The sequence below is a fragment of the Tursiops truncatus genome, chromosome 2, assembly GCF_011762595.2.
Source record: "Tursiops truncatus isolate mTurTru1 chromosome 2, mTurTru1.mat.Y, whole genome shotgun sequence".
Lineage (NCBI taxonomy): Eukaryota > Metazoa > Chordata > Mammalia > Artiodactyla > Delphinidae > Tursiops > Tursiops truncatus.
In genome coordinates, this window is record NC_047035.1 from 15,906,385 (window position 1) to 15,923,748 (window position 17,364).

The following is a 17,364-nucleotide window of genomic DNA, read 5'->3' on the forward strand; positions in this document are numbered from 1 at the left end:
TTTAAAGATAGTTTCTGATGTACAGAAAAGTTGCCAAGACAATACAGAGTTCTCATATACCCTGTAGCCAGTTTTCTCCTGTTATCAGCATCCCACATTAGTACGGGACATTTGTCCCAACCAATATTAATTACGTTAATGAAAGTCTGTACTTCCTTTCATATTTCCTTAGTTGTTACCTAATGCTCTTTTTCGGTTTCAGGATCCCATCCAGGATACTAATTGCATTTAATTGGCATGTCTTTTTAGTCTTTTTTAGGCTGTGTCACTTGGGATAAGTTTGTATTATCTGGGCATTTTAAAATACTTATGTTAAGGGAGACATGAGGGCCATTCCAGCTTAATGCAACATTTGTGTGGGCACAGCTGGTAATTTCCTTAGTTCCCTAGTCATGCTGATGGGTGGCTCCTAGGCCTGGGAGCTTGCCACAGTAGCTTGATTGTTCTTGGCTCCTAACAATTTACTTAGTCCTGTCTCATGCTCTTTGTAACCATTGTCTTGTCTTTGTTTTATCCCCTTGTGTTTATAGCTTTTGGGTCCATGGGGTTTATGGTGGCAGATCTTTGGGTGAGAGGGATTTGCTTTTTTGTACACCAGATCATAGCTAAAACTGATTTTATTTGAAAATGGTAAGGCAGAATTCTTGAATTGGTTGAATGGGTTGTTTGTTGGGTTGAGTCAGATTGGTGCTTGTATCCTTAGATGCAATTCAGAACCAGCTTGAATGCTTGCTTGCTGGGTGGATGTTTTGGGCTGGTCTCAGCCTATTGATAACCAGTGCTGTGGAGGGACTGGTCCTTGTGCTTCTTTTTATTCTTTTTTTTTTTTTTAACGTTTTTGTTGGAGTGTAACTGCTTTACAATGGTGTGTTAATTTCTGCTTTATAACAAAATGAATCAGTTATACATATACATGTATCTCCATATCTCTTCCCTCTTGCGACTCCCTCCCACCCTCCCTCCCTATCCCACCTCTCTAGCTGTTCACAAAGTACCGAGCTGATCTCCCTGTGCTATGCGGCTACTTCCCATTAGCTATCTATTTTACATTTGATAGTATATATATGTCCATGCCACTCTCTCACTTTGTCCCAGTTTACCCTTCCCCCTCCCCACGTCCTCAAGTCCATTCTCTAGTAGGTCTGCGTCTTTATTCCTGTCTTGCACCTAGGTTCTTCATGACTATTTTTTTTTTTTTTTAGGTTCCATATATATGTGTTAGCATGTGGTATTTGTTTTCTCTTTCTGACTTACTTCACTCTGTATGACAGACTCTAGGTCCATCCACCTCACTACAAAACTCAATTTTGTTCCTTTTTATGGCTAATATTCCATTGTATATATGTTCCACATCTTCTTTATCCATTCATCTGTTGATGGACACTTAGGTTGCTTCCATGTCCTGGCTATTGTAAATAGAGCTGCAATGAACATTGTGGTACATGACTCTTTTTGAATTATGGTTTTCTCAGGGTATATGCCCAGTAGTGGGATTGCTGGGTCGTATGGTAGTTCTATTTTTAGTTTTTTAAGGACCCTCCATACTGTTCTCCATAGTTGCTGTATCAATTTACATTCCCACCAACAGTGTATGAGGGTTCCCTTTTCTCCACACCCTCTTCAGCATTTACTGTTTGTAGATTTTTTGATTATGGCCATTCTGACCGGTGTGAGGTGGTATCTCACTGTAGTTTTGATTTGCATTTCTCTAATGATTAATGATGTTGAGCATTCTTTCATGTGTTTGTTGGCAATCTGTATATCTTCTTTGGAGAAATGTCTGTTTAGGTCTTCTGCTTTTTTGGATTGGGCTGTTTGTTTTTTTGATATTGAGCTGCATGAGCTGCTTGTAAATTTTGGAGATTAATCCTTTGTCAGTTGCTTCATTTGCAAATATTTTCTCCCATTCTGAGGGTTGTCTTTTCATCTTGTTTGTGGTTTCCTTTGCTGTGCAAAAGCTTTGAAGTTTCATTAGGTCCCATTTGTTTACTTTTGCTTTTATTTCCATTTCTCTAGGAGATGGGTCAAAAAGGATCTTGCTGTGATTTATGTCATAGAATGTTCTGCCTATGTTTTCCCCTAAGAGTTTGATAGTGTCTGGCCTTGCATTTAGGTCTTTAATCCATTTTGAGTTTATTTTTTGTATGGTGTTAGGGAATGTTCTAATTTCGTTCTTTTACATGTAGCTGTCCAGTTTTCCCAGCACCACTTATTGAAGAGGCTGTCTTTTCTCCATTCTATATTCTTGCCTCTTTTATGAAAGATAAGGTGACCATATGTGCATGGGATTATCTCTGGGCTTTCTATCCTGTTCCATTGATCTATATTTCTGTTTTTGTGCCAGTACCATACTGTCTTGATTACTGTAGCTTTGTAGTATAGTCTGAAGTCCAGGAGCCTGATTCCTACAGCTCCGTTTTTCTTTCTCAAGATTGCTTTGGCTATTCGGGGTCTTTTGTGTTTCCATACAAATTGTGAAATTTTTTGTTATAGTTCTGTGAAAAATATCAGTTGTAGTTTGATAGGGATTGCATTGAATCTGTCGATTGTTTTGGGTAGTATACTCATTTTCACAATGTTGATTCTTCCAGTCCAAGAACATGGTATATCTCTCCATCTATTTGTATCATCTTTAATTTCTTTCATCAGTGTCTTATAATTTTCTGCATACAGGTCTTTTGTCTCCTTAGGTAGGTTTATTCCTAGGTATTTTATTCTTTCTGTTGCAGTGGCAAATGGGAGTGTTTTCTTAATTTCACTTTCAGATTTTTCATTGTTAGTGTATAAGAATGCAAGAGATTTCTGTGCATTACTTTTGTATCCTGCTACTTTACCTAATTCATTGATTAGCTCTAGCAGTTTTCTGGTAGCATCTTTAGGATTCTCTGTGTATAGTGTCATGTCATCTGCAAGCAGTGACAACTTTGCTACTTCTTTTCCCATTTGGTTTCCTTTTATTTCTTTTTCTTCTCTGATTGCTGTGGCTAAAACTTCCAAAACTATGTTGAATAATAGTGGTGAGAGAGGGCAGCCTTGTCTTGTTCCTGATCTTAGTGGAAATGGTTTCAGTTTTTCACCATTGAGGACGATGTTGGCTGTGCGTTTGTCATATATGGCCTTTATTATGTTGATGTAAGTTCCCTCTGTGCCTACTTTCTGGAGGTTTTTTATCATAAATCGGTGTTGAATTTTGTCGAAAGCTTTCTGTGCATCTATTGAGATGATCATATGGTTTTTTTCCTTCAATTTGTTAATATGGTGTATCACATCAATTGATTTTGCATATATTGAAGAATATACATTCTTGCATTCCTGGGATAAACCCCACTTGATCATGGTGTATGATCCTTTTAATGTGCTGTTGGATTCTGTTTGCTAGTATTTTGTTGAGGATTTTTGCATCTACGTTTATCAGTGATACTGGTCTGTAGTGTTTTTTTTTTGTGACATCCTTTTCTGGTTTTTGTATCAGGGTGATGGTGGCCTCGTAGAATGAGTTTGGGAGTGTTCCTCTCTCTGCTATTTTGGAAGAGTTTGAGAAGGATGGGTGTTAGCTCTTCTCTAAATGTTTGATAGAATTTGCCTGTGAAGCCATCTGCTCCTGGGCTTTTGTTTATTGGAAGATTTTTTTTTTTTTTTTTGCGGTAGCGGGCCTCTCACTGTTGTGGCCTCTCCCGTTGCGGAGCACAGACTCCGGACGCGCAGGCCCAGCGGCCATGGCTCACGGGCCCAGCCGCTCCGCGGCATGTGGGATCCTCCCAGACCGCAGCACGAACCCGTGTCCCCTGCATTGGCAGGCGGACTCTCAACCACTGCGCCACCAGGGAAGCCCATATTGGAAGATTTTTAATCACAGTTTCAATTTCAGTGCTTGTGATTGGTCTGTTCATATTTTCTGTTTCTTCCTGGTTCAGTCTCGGAAGGTTGTGCATTTCTAAGAGTTTGTCCATTTCTTCCAGGTTGTCCATTTTATTGGCATATAGTTGCTTGTAATAATCTCTCATGATCCTTTGTATTTCTGCAGTGTCAGTGGTTACTTCCCCTTTTTCATTTCTAATTCTATTGATTTGAGTTTTCTCCCTTTTTTTCTTGATGATTCTGGCTAATGCTTTATCAATTTTGTTTATCTTCTCAGAGAATCAGATTTTAGTTTTATTGATCTTTGCTATCGTTTCCTTCATTTCTTTTTCATTTATTTTTGATCTGATCTTTATGATTTCTTTCCTTCTGCTAACTTATGGTTTTTTTCTTCTTCTTTCTTTAATTGCGTTAGGTGTAATGTTAGGTTGTTTATTTGAGATGTTTCTTGTTTCTTAAGGTAGGATTGTATTGCTATAAACTTCCCTCTTAGAACTGCTTTTGCTGCATCCCATAGGTTTTGGGTTGTTGTGTTTTCATTGTCATTTGTTTCTAGGTATTTTTTGATTTCCTCTTTGGTTTCTTCAGTGATCTCTTGGTTATTAAGTAGTGTATTGTTTAGCCTCCATGTACTTGTATTTTTTACATACTTTTTCCTGTAATTGATATCTAATCTCATAGCATTGTGGGCAGAAAAGATACTTGATACAACTTCAATTTTCTTAAATTTACCAAGGCTTGACTTGTGACCCAAGATATGATCTATCCTGGAGAATGTTCCATGAGCACTTGAGGAAAAAGTATATTATGTTGTTTTGGGGTGGAATGTCCTATAAATATCAATTAAGTCATGTTGTTTAATGTATCATTTAAAGCTTGTCTTCCCTTATTTATTTTCATTTTGGATGATCTGTCCACTGGTGAAAGTGGGGTGTTAAAGTCCCCTACTATGATTGTGTTACTGTCGATTTCCCCTTTTATGGCTGTTAGTATTTGCCTTATGTATTGAAGTGCTCTTATGTTGGGTGCATAAATATTTACAATTGTTATATCTTCTTCATGCATTGATCCCTTGATCATTATGTAGTGTCCTTCTTTGTCTCTTGTAATACTCTTTGTTTTAAAGTCTATTTTGTCTGATATGAGAATTGCTATTCCAGCTTTCTTTTGATTTCCATTTGCATGGAATATGTTTTTCCATCCCCTCACTTTCAATCTGTATGTGTCCCTAGGTCTGAAGTGGGTCTCTTGTAGACAGCATATATACAGGTCTTGTTTTTGTATCCATTCAGCCAGTCTATGTCTTTTGGTTGGAGCGTTTAATCCATTTACATTTTAGGTAATTATTGATACGTATGTTCCTATTACCATTTTCTTAATTGTTTTGGGTTTGTTATTGTAGGTCCTTTCCTTCTGTTGTTTCCTGCCTAGAGAAGTTCCTTTAGCATTTGTTGTAAAGCTGGTATGGTGTTGCTGGATTCTGTTAGTTTTTACTTGTCTGTAAATGTTTTAATTTCTCCGTCAGATCTGAATGAGATCCTTGCTGGACAGAGTAATCTTGGTTGTAGGTTTTTCCCTTTCATCACTTTAAATAGTCCTGCCATTCCCTTCTGGCTTGCAGAGTTTCTGCTGAAAGATCAGCTGTTAACCTTATGGGATTCCCTTGTATGTTATGTGTTGTTTTTCCCTTGCTGCTTTTAATATTTTTTCTTTGTATTTAATTTTTGATAGTTTGATTAATATATGTCTTGGCTTGGATTTATCCTGTATGGGACTCTCTGTGCTTCCTGCATTTGATTAACTATTTCCTTTCCCATATTAGGGAAGATTTCAACTATAAGCTCTTCAAATATTTTCTCAGTCCCTTTCTTTTTCTCTTCTTCTTCTGCGACCCCTATAATTCGAATATTGGTGCGTTTAATGTTGTCCCAGAGGTCTCTGATACTGTCCTCAATTCTTTTCATTCTTTTTTCTTTATTCTGCTCTGTGATAGTTATTTCCTCTATTTTATCTTCCAGGTCACTTATCCGTTCTTCTGCCTCAGTTATTCTGCTATTGATCCCTTCTAGAGTATTTTTAATTTCATTTATTTTGTTGTTCATCATTGTTTGTTTGCTCTTTAGTTCTTCTTGGTCCTTGTTAAACATTTCTTATATTTTCTCCATTCTATTTCCAAGATTTTGGATCATCTTTACTATCATTATTCTGAATTCTTTTTCAGGTAGACTGCCTATTTTCTCTTCATTTGTTACGTCTGGTGGGTTTTTACCTTGCTCCTTCATCTGCTGTGTGTTTCCTTGTCTTCTCATTTTGCTTAAGTTACTGTGTTTGGGGTCTCCTTTTTGCAGGCTGCAGGTTTGTAGTTCCCGTTGTTTTTGGTGTTTGCCTCCAGTGACTAAGGTTGGTTCAGTGGGTTGTGTAGGCTTCCTGGTGGAGGGAACTAGTGCCTGTGTTCTGGTGGATGAGGCTGGATCTTGTCTTTCTGGTGTGCAGGCCCATGTCTGATGGTGTGTTTTGGGGTGTCTGTGACCTATTATGATTTTAGGCAGCCTCTCTGCTAATGGGTGGGGTTGTGTTCCTGTCTTGCTAGTTGTTTGGCAAAGGGTGTCCAGCACTGTAGCTTGCTGGCCATTGAGTGGAGCTGGGTCTTGGTGTTGAGATGGAGAGCTCTGGGAGATTTTTGCTGTTTGATAATACGTGGAGCTGGGAGTTCTCTGGTGGACCAATGTCTTGAACTTGGCTCTCCTACGTCAGAAGCACAGCCCTGATGCCTGAGTGGAGCACCAAGAGCCTGTCATCCACACGGCTCAGAATAAAAGGGAGAAAAGAAAGAAAGAAAGAAAAAGATAAAATAAATAAAGATTAAATTAAAAAGTTATTAAAATAAAAAACAAAAAATAATTATTAAAAATTTTTTAAAGTAATTTAAAAAAAAAGAAAGAACAACCAAACCAGAAAGCAAATCCACGAATGATAGCAAGTGCCGAATAGTTTATTAAAAAGAGAAAAGAAAAAAAAAAAAAGGACAGAACCCCAGGACAAATGGTAAAAGCAAAGCTATACAGACAAAATCACACCCAGAATCATACGCATACACACTGACAATAAGAGAAAAAGGGAAAAAAAAAAAATCATTACTCCCCAAATCCACCTCCTCAATTTGGGGTGATTCATTGCCTGTTCACGTATTCCACGGATGCAGGGTACATCACGTTGATTGTGGAGATTTAATCCGCTGCTTCTGAGGCTGCTGGGAGAGATTTCCGTCAACCATAGTGACCTGTGGTTGCACACGGGCTTCTTGGTGGCTGCAGCAGCAGCCTTAGCCCATCTCTGGGGTCTGCACTGTTAGCCGCGGCTTGCGCCCGTCTCTGGAGCTCCTTTAAGTAGCGCTCTTAATCCCCTCTCCTCGCGCACCAGGAAACAAAGAGGCAAGAAAAAGTCTCTTGCGTTTTTGGCAGTTACAGACCTTTTCCTGGACTCCCTCCTGGCGAGCTGTGGCCCACTAGCCCCCTTCAGGCTGTGTTCACGCAGCTCCCTCCCGCTGGTGCAGGTCCCGTCCCTATTCTTTTGTCTCTGTTTTTTCTTTTTTCTTTTGCCCTACCCTACATGGGGAGTTTCTTGCCTTTTGGGAGGTCTGAGGTCTTCTGCCAGCGTTCAGTAGGTGTTCTGTAGGAGCTGTTCCACATGTAGATGTATTTCTGATGTATTTGTGGGCAGGAAGGTGATCTCCACATCTTACTCTTCTGCCATCTTGAAGCTCCTCTCTGTGCTATTTACTATGATTGCAAGATGCCCTCAGTGATAACCGTCAGAAAACCTTGAAAATAAAAAGTTTATTACTCACAGGCCCTGGAAAGCACATGGCACATCTGGGCCACACAGGGAGGTTGTAGGTAGAGAGGGGGGTGTGGGCCTGGGGTTCTGCTTTCATTAGGGTCAAGGGTGAGGCCTAGGGTTTTGTGCGCTCACTTTTTATTGGTGAGTTCAAAACCTAAGAGTAGAAATTTAAAGTGAAGGAAGAGAAAAAAAAAATGACCCTAATGATGGTCAGTTATCGAAATCAACCAAGATCTCAAACAAAGAATCCCCCCCACCCGCTCCCGCCAACCCCAGCCTGGCTCTTTATCTAGTTCTGTGGCTGGCAGTGTGTTTATTTGAGATAGCTATCTCTGAAGTGGATAACCCTGGAGTGGATGCCTTGCAATCAAAGCTTAAGTCCTGCCCTTCCATTACAAAAAAGGAAAAACCGACTGTTGGGGATTACACTACAATCCACCCTTCATGCCTAGGCATCAGAGTCAGTGGTGAGGACGTTAACTGCCTGAGTAGCTGATTTACTCAAAGTCAGGGATAGGGCATGTTGTAACCTAGAAAGGATTTTAGTAGCACTCCTATAATAATTATATCGAACAAGCAGTAGTCCTGAAATCCAGCTGGTAGCCATTGACCCAAGCTTAAAGGGTCACACCTTGAAACGAGATCAGTGATGTTGGGGCCCTAGGGATCCATTCAAAGATTAGATAATGTTATGATTAACATCTTGGGACATCTGGTGTAAGTAGGTTTGAATCTGTGCTGAGTTGGTGGATTGCTCCGTATCGCACCCAACCACTGTCTTAGAATAGGTCAGTTCAATTAATGGATTGTGTCTCATTTGAGGAGGCAGCGATGCAGGTGTGTTTATAAAGTTAGGCCTCTATGGTGCAAATATTTGATTCAGGTTATTTCATAAGAGGCACTTCTACGGAAACAAAAGAAAAACAATGGTTAGTGGTTGGAGCAGATTATAAACCTAGTCTGAGGCCTGAGGGTAGCCAGTTGAGATTTCTAGATGTAGGACTTGAAGCATATTCAGACGGGGTGGGGACAGATGGTGGCAATCATAGATTTTCCTGGTTTGTAGTCTGAATATCTCTGGTGGTGGGGGGGTTCTTTCTGAGTGGTGCATGCAGCAAGAGGCACAATGATTGTTCATACATGAACTGTTGTAGTGATTTCTCTGGAGTTTATATCTAGTTGTCCCACTTTAGCTTGCATGGCTTCAGGAAAAGGGCAATTTTAGTTCTCAATAATTCCAAATCAGAAAGGTGGGAAAAAGTTGGAAACAATATCTGGAGAGTTGTAGCCAGGTATTAGAGGAAGTGAGAAGAATTCAGTCTTCAGTCCAGTTTACAGGTAGAAAACAAACCTCAAAGGCAATTAACAGGACTAAAATCTGATATCCACAGGGTGTCCTATAGTTTCCCCTTCCCCCCACCTTTTATCAGAGATAACCCAAATAATGCTAATTTACTTGCAAAATAAGTCTGGCCTGATTATTTAATAATTAATTAATTTATTATTTATTAAGTGCAACAAGAATAGTGATAGACCATATAGGCTCTTTCAAGTATACTCTGCTGGACCTTCACACAAGGAATCACAGATTGGACTCTTAGAAGTCTCTCTCAAGGTAGGAAGCCAAGCTATGAGCTTACCATCAGACTTTCCCTGCAGTACTGATAGATTTGGGTGAATTCCTTTCTTCTCGAGGTCCACCGAATATCCTGAGGTTCCTACATCTGCCAGGAAGCGACCTTCCTTACTCACCTGGTAAGGCTTCTGTAAGCAAGTTGCCAGGCTGATTTTTCCAAGGAGCTTTATTGGCTCCATAAGTCAAGCTTAGTTCCTTAAATCTGTCTGGTCATATCTGAGTCTATGTTCATCTCTCTCAGATATGACATTCCAGTTAAAACCTTAGTAATATAATCAATGTTTCCAATTGTGTCCTGTTATAAGGAGGACAGATTCTTAGGAACTTATGCAAATAAATATATTGCTATGAAAATGAGAATACTCGCTAAGAGTTTCTAAATTCTGAAGGGATCAGGTAGGGAGAAATTTGTTTTATCTTTGTTTATAAGGGTACACTTTACCAAATTGCTGTAAGTCATAGACAGCTTAGGAAAAAGGGTTTCCTTAAGTCTGGGGGAAAAAAAAAACATTCAAGAACTAATAATGTTTCAGATAAAAAGTCATAAAAATTATAATTATCCTCATCAGTTCATTCAGTTCCTTGTAATTAATTCTGATTGAACCTGATCTTTAGTTAGCAGTTTTATGAATCTTTTTTTTTTTTTTGCGGTACGCGGGCCTCTCACTGTTGTGGCCTCTCCCGTTGCGGAGCATAGACTCTGGATGCGCAGGCTCGGCGGCCATGGCTCACAGGCCCAGCCGCTCCGCGGCATGTGGGATCTTCCCGGACTGGGGTACGAACCCATGTCCCCTGCATCGGCAGGCGGACTCTCAACCACTGCGCCACCAGGGAAGCCCTGAATCTTTTTTTACCTTAGAGTTCTGTAAATTCTTACCCGGTTGAGCAATATGATCTGAAAATTATCAGAATCCTGTACTTTAAGTTAGAGTCCTTTTCACAAGTCTTCTTGAAGATGAAGCACTTTTCAAAGAACACTTTTGCAAAAGTGTCAGAGTAAATAATTGTCTGTAAATGACAAAAAGACTTAAACACGACCATGTTAAAGATCTGATAAAGTTTATTATAATGCAAATGACAAGGAAATTAGGTTATTTCTGTGACATACAACATTTTAAGTTAATAACTAGAATTACAAGTGATAACATTATACCAGGATATAGCAGGTATCTAGGAATTTCATGTAATTTCTGGAACACATATATTAGTAACATATATCAATACAAATATAACCCAAAGAAGGTTTAGCATTATGTCTTTGACAGTGCTTCCCATGCAATTTAACATACCAAATAAGCCTAATTAGTTTAATGTCTGTCTTTTTATAAGGAGAAAGACCACATCTTTTGAGATGTTCCAGGGCCCATCTGGAAAATCTCAAAGTTATTTTGAGGTCAAAAAGACTTCATTTAGAATTTGATTTTGGGAAGTTTGTCAAAATATCAAAAGCTGTTAAAACACTTGATTAAATAGGATTGTTGGTCACTGTGAAATAATACTTAGTTATCCATTTAACCAAAATGACAAGAACTTCACAGGCAAATACATAAAGTTACTTATTTTAATCCCAGTTTAACCCCCCCACCCCAAACACACAACCTTAGCTCTTTTAATAGAGAAGACTCACGTTTTTTTTTTTAAGTAATTAAAGATTCAGTAAAGATAATGTGAAGCATAGAATATTATTTTGATAAAACACAGAATCTTTATTTCCTAGGCAGATTACTTAAAAGGTAAAGAAAAACCTTTCACAGGCTTATCAAGAGCAGACCAATAGTCTAATAAAAATTTGTCTTCTTAGCAGATGAAAGATAATTAAGTTTTAGTTTTACATAAGTACACTATTAAAGTTTATTTAAAAAAATCCTTATAATAAATTTATTTCATTTTTAGCTAGCTTGACTACACAGGTAAAATTCCCTCTCTTCTTCTCTCTCTCTCTTTCCCCAGCTTCTATATCCATTCATTTTGTCTACTTTAGGACAAAATTACTTTCATTTCCCTAACAAAAATACATCTCTCTACCTCATACCTTTTCTTAGCCAAAATACATCCTACTTCCCTTGATAGAATTGTTTCCCTTATTATTTCCAGTATTTTAATTACATATATTAGTTAGAATGCTTGACTCTTATAAACTTTAATTTCTAGTGAAAACTAGGAAGTAAACAATTGTGAACTGTTATACCAGTATTCTGTAGGTTGGCAAATTTATGAATATATTTTATAATTTCTAGAAGCATATGCTTCTTTTTTGGTACAGTTTTTCATTGTAGCACAAGACATGTTTTCTAACAGATCTAAATATCTTTTGTTTCTCTGTGATAAGAAACCAAAAGTAGATAAACCTATGTTCAGTAATTAATGTTTTAGCATTTTATATTATTCGGAAATTATCTATATATTTAATTAATTTCCATCATTTAACTTAGCAAAACTCTAAGGTTTCAAGTTACCGACGAGATTTGGGTGACTATTTTTAAGTAGACGTACCAGAAAACATAATTATTTTTGAAAAGTGGATGCCTTGGTGATCAGAGATTAAGTTTTGCATTTGCATTACAAGAAGGAAAAGCCAGTGGATAACTTGGTCTGTAGTCTGATCACAGATCTGACCTTCTACTGTGGGAAAAAAAAATCTTTTCCCTAACCCAGCTGATTTTTACATTTTTATTTTCTAATGTTGCAATCTCACTCATAGGTGCTGGTGCATATTTCAAGGTAAACAGTAGACTAATGGGCTAATGTATTTATTCTTTACTACTACCATTCTCCTTTCTATTTTTGTGGTTTAAACCTGGAATAGCCAGTATTTCTTAAAATGAGGACTCATAATGTCCTAATATCTTTACTTTGATATTAAATCCATTGTTTAACTTGCTGAAAATGGAAATGTTTTGTTATTTTATGTTTACTAACTCAGTTTAAAATTATTAAAATGAGAAGAATTGTTTCGTAACTCAGAATAGGAGACTGTTATCTATTCTAATAGTGTCCTTATGTGTAATGCATCACTCATCTTAGAAGTTCGGTAAATACGATTGGATGAAAATGGTTGCAAGACTATATTTGTACACCACTTTAAACTTCTTTCTGAAGTCCCTGGTACCTAGCACAGTTTGTGGCAATAAGTGTTTGGAATCTTCATATTTGATAGGGAAGGCAGTATGGTGTACATGGACTGAAGAGCAGATTGCTAGGGATCTGTTCTGGGCCCTGCCACTCACTGTACAGCCTTGGGCAGGTTATTTAACTTCCCTGTATCTCAGGTTTTTTTCTGGGGACACAGTGATACCTACCTGGTAGGAACATTGTGAGGATAGATGTCAAAGCACAGGATGGCATCTGTCACATGACTAATTTTGGTTAATATCATTCTGTTTCATAGATTAGTGGGGAGGAAGTTATTCTAAGGATTTTAAATGAAAAACGTGTTCCAGTTTGGGTATACAATGCCTGCCATTTGTTGAGAGCTTACTATGTTCCAGCTACTGTGCTAAGGCTTCCTGGGCTGCTTGTAAAGAGCTCCAGGCCTTATTCAGGGAGCGTGATTAGTAATTTGGTAATTTGTTATTGCTTCATGGTACGTTTCAACGTTTGGCTGTACTGCTCCTAACTGACTATTGCCATTGACTAATGCTTTTGCATTCGGTGTGACTGTAGGCTTGCAATAGAGTAATGATGTGGTGTGGTTACTCAAAGTTGGCACTTTCTGTGTTAGCGATAGAAGAGCACAGAGAGAAAAATAACCCCCAAACAGTGAAACACACTGTTCTAACAACAATGTATATCGTTAGCATAATGCAGAGCAGGCAGCTTTGTTTACCTTGGGTCAAGGATAGGTTAGTGTGCATATACAGCATTCATTCACTTTAATATTTGAGCCTCTGCTAGTCTGTAAGCTCTTTGAGAAAGTGACTATTTTTAAAAACAATTTGTGTATACAGTGCCTGTCAATTCTTGAGAGCTTACTATGTGCCAGCTACTGTGCTAAGTCCTTTACATATACTTTATTTTAGTCTTAGGACAGCTGAATGAATAAGATAACCCACTTTATGATAAATTGCCCTTGGTCACATTGCTTGTAAATGATGTAATCAGGCTACCAGCTTCATGGATGCAAAGCCTATATTATGTTGCCTGTGCAGTGCAACAAATGATAACATAAAAGCTATTAAATAAATGGTTATTGAATAATAGAATAAATGGGGATATGAACTTGAATAAGACACAGTCCTTGTCCTCAAGGAACTTAGAGGTGAAACAGAAAAGTAAAGCAGTGATGAGGGTGCAGGGATAGAAGAGTTATGGTAGCCATGTGGACCTTGTGCCAAGGGAGTCCACAGTCCAATCTGCGTCAGTGGTCCCCACCCTTTTGGCACCAGGGACCGGTTTCGTGGAAGACAATTTTCCCATGGACTGGGGGAGGGGGGATGGTTTCGGGATGATTCAAGCGCGTTACATTTATTGTGCATTTTATTTCTATTATTATTACATTGTAATATATAATGAAGTGATTATACAACTCACCATAATGCTGACAGGAGGTGGAGCTCGGGCGGTAATGAGAGCGATGGGGAGCGACTGTAAATATAGATGAAGCTTCGCTCGCTCGCCCTCCACTCACCTCCTGCCGTGCGGCCCCGTTCCTAATAGGCCACCGACTGTACCGGTCTGTGGCCTGGGAGTTGGGGACCCCTGACTTACGTCAAACTTATGGGGAGGAGCAGAAGGTATTCTTCCTTGAACAGGTGGAGTTTGACCTGAAAGCTGAATTGGATTTGGCCAAATGAGGGTGTAGAATGCATTCCAGACAGAAGAAAGAGAAAAATTAGTTTGTTAGACCTAGATAGATGGTGTGAGAGTGATAAGGGGTAAAGTGTCAGAGTTAGAATCCAAATAATTAAGGGATTTGGGTATAAAACTGAACAATCTGAACTTTATCCTGAAAGCTCTTGGGGGAGGGAAGTCTTGGCATGTTTAAACAGAGTAGTTTCATGGTTAGGTTTTTGTTTTGGGAAGATTAATCTGACAAGTAGTATGGAGGATAAAATATGGGGAGGCAGATGGGAGACCCTGAAACCATTTAGGCTGTTCTAATAATTGAGGAGAGCCTAGGAAGGTAGTGGGGTTGAAGATGAGGGGATGGATTTGAGAGATATTAAGGAGGTCTTGGTGACTGAAGATAGATGGAAAGTTTGATGAAAGGGTGTCCCTAAATTTATGGCTCAGACAGGTGTTATTCTTTACTAAGATAGCAAATACATGAGAAGGAAACAGATTTAGGAAAAAGTGCTACGTTTGGTTGGGGATGTGTTGAGCTTGAAGTGGCTAGAGAGTAGCTCCATGGGACTATGTGTCAGTGGCAGGGGCTGAGACACCAGTGGTAGCATATATGAGAGTAAAATAGAACATCAAGCCCCATGGAAGTCAAGTCTTGCCCTTGGCATACACCTGGGAAGGTGTTGGTTGTTTCATGTTAAAACCTATCTCTTTATTCCCCTTGCTACTGTTGCCCCCCAAAGTATACATACTTGGTGGGTTATTGATTTTGTGATTTCTTTGTTCAAGCAGTCATCAGCCATGGTTTAGGTATGATCAAGTGTTATTTTCTGCATCTTCCACCTCTCTCTTTCTATTCTGATGGAAAGTCTTGTGTGAGGTTTCCTTGTGTGAGGTTTCCTTAGTACAGCCTGGCCTGGGGAATCACTCTGTGGTCATTCTTAATAGCAAGAGGTAGCACCTATAAATCTCTAATAAGAATGAGGAGAGTGGAGGTTCCTTTAAGCAGTGCTGCTTGTAATATTTTCTTGCAAGACGTTGAGGAGAAAAATTACCTGAGATTCATCTTTCCCATTCTGGCCCCCAGATGTTGTAGTTGACAAACAGCCTTAAGACAGAGAAACTGCTTCATTTCTTCTAAAAACCACTCTGTGAGTCAAGGTCCTCAAGATAAATTTGTAATAATGAGATTCATCAATAGACTTAGCAAGCTTACCTCCCAGCCAACCCTCATCTCAGTAGAAGAGAAATCTGGTTGTTGCTTGGAACCTATGTTTTAGCTATGGGACAGACAACAGCCGTATTTGCCCGATGATGGGCAAAACCAAGACAGGCAAACAGATAACCTGGGAAACGACTTTCCACAGCTCAACGCTGCCCAAGAGCTGGCTAAATATGGGCATGCTAGATGGCATGCATAAGCACTCTGAAAAGGTGTTCATTATTGGATTTGTTTTATTCATACTTTTGAAAACTTTTTATTTTTTAGGCAACCTCCCGACTTCTAGTAAATTATCCAGAGCCCTATCGTTCTCAAATACTGGATTATCTCTTTAAGGTAATGAAAAAATAATTATTTAATGCTTTCTGTGATATCTTAGAAACTGTGGTGAATTTCACTAATAGTCTTTAGTACCTTCACCATTCTGGTTTTTAAAAAACTAGGCAAATTACTTTTGGAATAAGTTGCTGTTTATTTGAAGTTTTGCTTTGGTTTTCTCATCTGCAAAACCAAAGGCAGTGATTAGTAATTGTCTTAAAGTGTTTTGTCCTTCATACAATGAATCACAGTGTTAATATTGTTACTTCTTTCCCCAGCCGAACTTCGGTGCCTCTTTGCATATTCTAAAAGTTGAAATAGGTGGTGATGGGCAGACAACAGGTAGGAGTATTTGTGGAATGGCATCGTTTTCCCCCAATATTTAAACCTATATTTAAACTTACGGACTGTGGTTTCAGAATATAAAGAATGCCAACATTCTTGATGTTGATTACTGCTTAGATTGTTCTTTATTGTTCCTTCTTCATTCTAATTATTTTTAAAATATTATATCAAAATATGCATTTTTTCCATACAAAGCAGCTTGTGGACTTTAGATTGCTTATTTAGTTGAAGTACTAAGTAGTAAACAAATCCACAGTTTTTATAAACTAATATTTGCTAGACAGAGCATAGGGAGAGTTTGGAATTTTACTGAGAAGTTAAAAAAAGAAAAATTTCAATGTATAAAATATGTAAGATGTTATTAGCTTTAAATAAAATATGTGGCAAAAATATAAGTAATTTCAGAGATATTTCAGAGATATAGCTTTTTTGTCTTTTAAAAATAAAATCATTTTCAACCACTAAATTTTCAATCTTCATTGTCATAATTTTGGCTTTGTGTAGTACATGTAGTCAGTTAAAAAATTTATAGGTCTCTGGTTTTCAGGAAGAAGAAAATTCTCTCAATGATTGTATATAACTTATTTTTTATCAGTTAGATTCCATTATAGTGAACCTTAGAGTATTGTCTATATACCCATGTACCTGTTAGTGACTTGGAAGTGGCTTTTGTTAAATAGATATATCTGTGTAGTGGAATTGGTATTTAATTCATGCTGAAAGAAACAATGCAAATGAAAAACAAAAGAAAATCCCATAACAAGACTATCCCCAACCTATTATAAAAGACATGCATTTTATTGTCAAACCCTATTTTGCAGAAGTGATAATGACTGGCCACCTTCATTTGCTGAAGCTAAATTAGAGGTAGAGATACAGAAGCAGGTAGTTCTTGTGAATTCTGATGTTCACCTTTAAGAAGAAAAGGGCTAGGGCCCCTCTCCTTCTGAGGCCTTTCTTAACAAGGGCAGATGTTTGGAAATGTGGTAACACGTGAGGACTGATGTCACTTACCTACCTTGACACCCTGTAGAGGTTAGTATAGAATTTTCTTACAGTGGGAAAGTGTACTCATTCCTTTTTTCTCAAAATTCTGTTGTCTTGATTTAACAAGGCATGTTACAGGCTCAAGGCCTGGGGTATGGAAATTGGGGCTTTGGAGCCCAGGATTCACATCTAGGATTGAGAAGCTGGAAGCTGAGGTGATCTGAGCTTAAAGGTGGACATAGGGATTTGAAAACCCCAGAGAGACCAAATCCCAGCAGAATATAGTCCTAGGAATTTTCAATTATATGAGTTGATAACACTTTTCTTAACACTGCTTACAATAGAAAGCTGTGATTTTATAATTTAAGACCTTTAT

The 17,364-nt window shown here is 38.3% G+C and overlaps 1 protein-coding gene across 7 annotated transcripts in view; it reads left to right on the plus strand.

Annotated features, from left to right (window-relative positions):
- GALC (galactosylceramidase) overlaps positions 1-17,364 on the plus strand; it is a 62,967-nt gene that overhangs the window by 1,551 nt on the left and 44,052 nt on the right. For 5 of the 7 annotated variants that reach the window (XR_002173122.3, XM_019919705.3, XM_019919715.3 and 2 more), the window contains exons 2-3: positions 15,606-15,674; positions 15,935-15,998. The exons of 1 other annotated variant lie outside the window; for it this stretch is intronic. Coding sequence is in view for 3 of the 6 variants with exons in the window: in XM_019919705.3 (XP_019775264.1) it covers positions 15,606-15,674; positions 15,935-15,998 (133 nt within the window). In the remaining 3 variants the exon portion in view is untranslated. The remainder of the gene's footprint in view (positions 1-15,605; positions 15,675-15,934; positions 15,999-17,364) is intronic. One more of the 7 variants, XM_019919724.3, reaches the window with a different exon arrangement.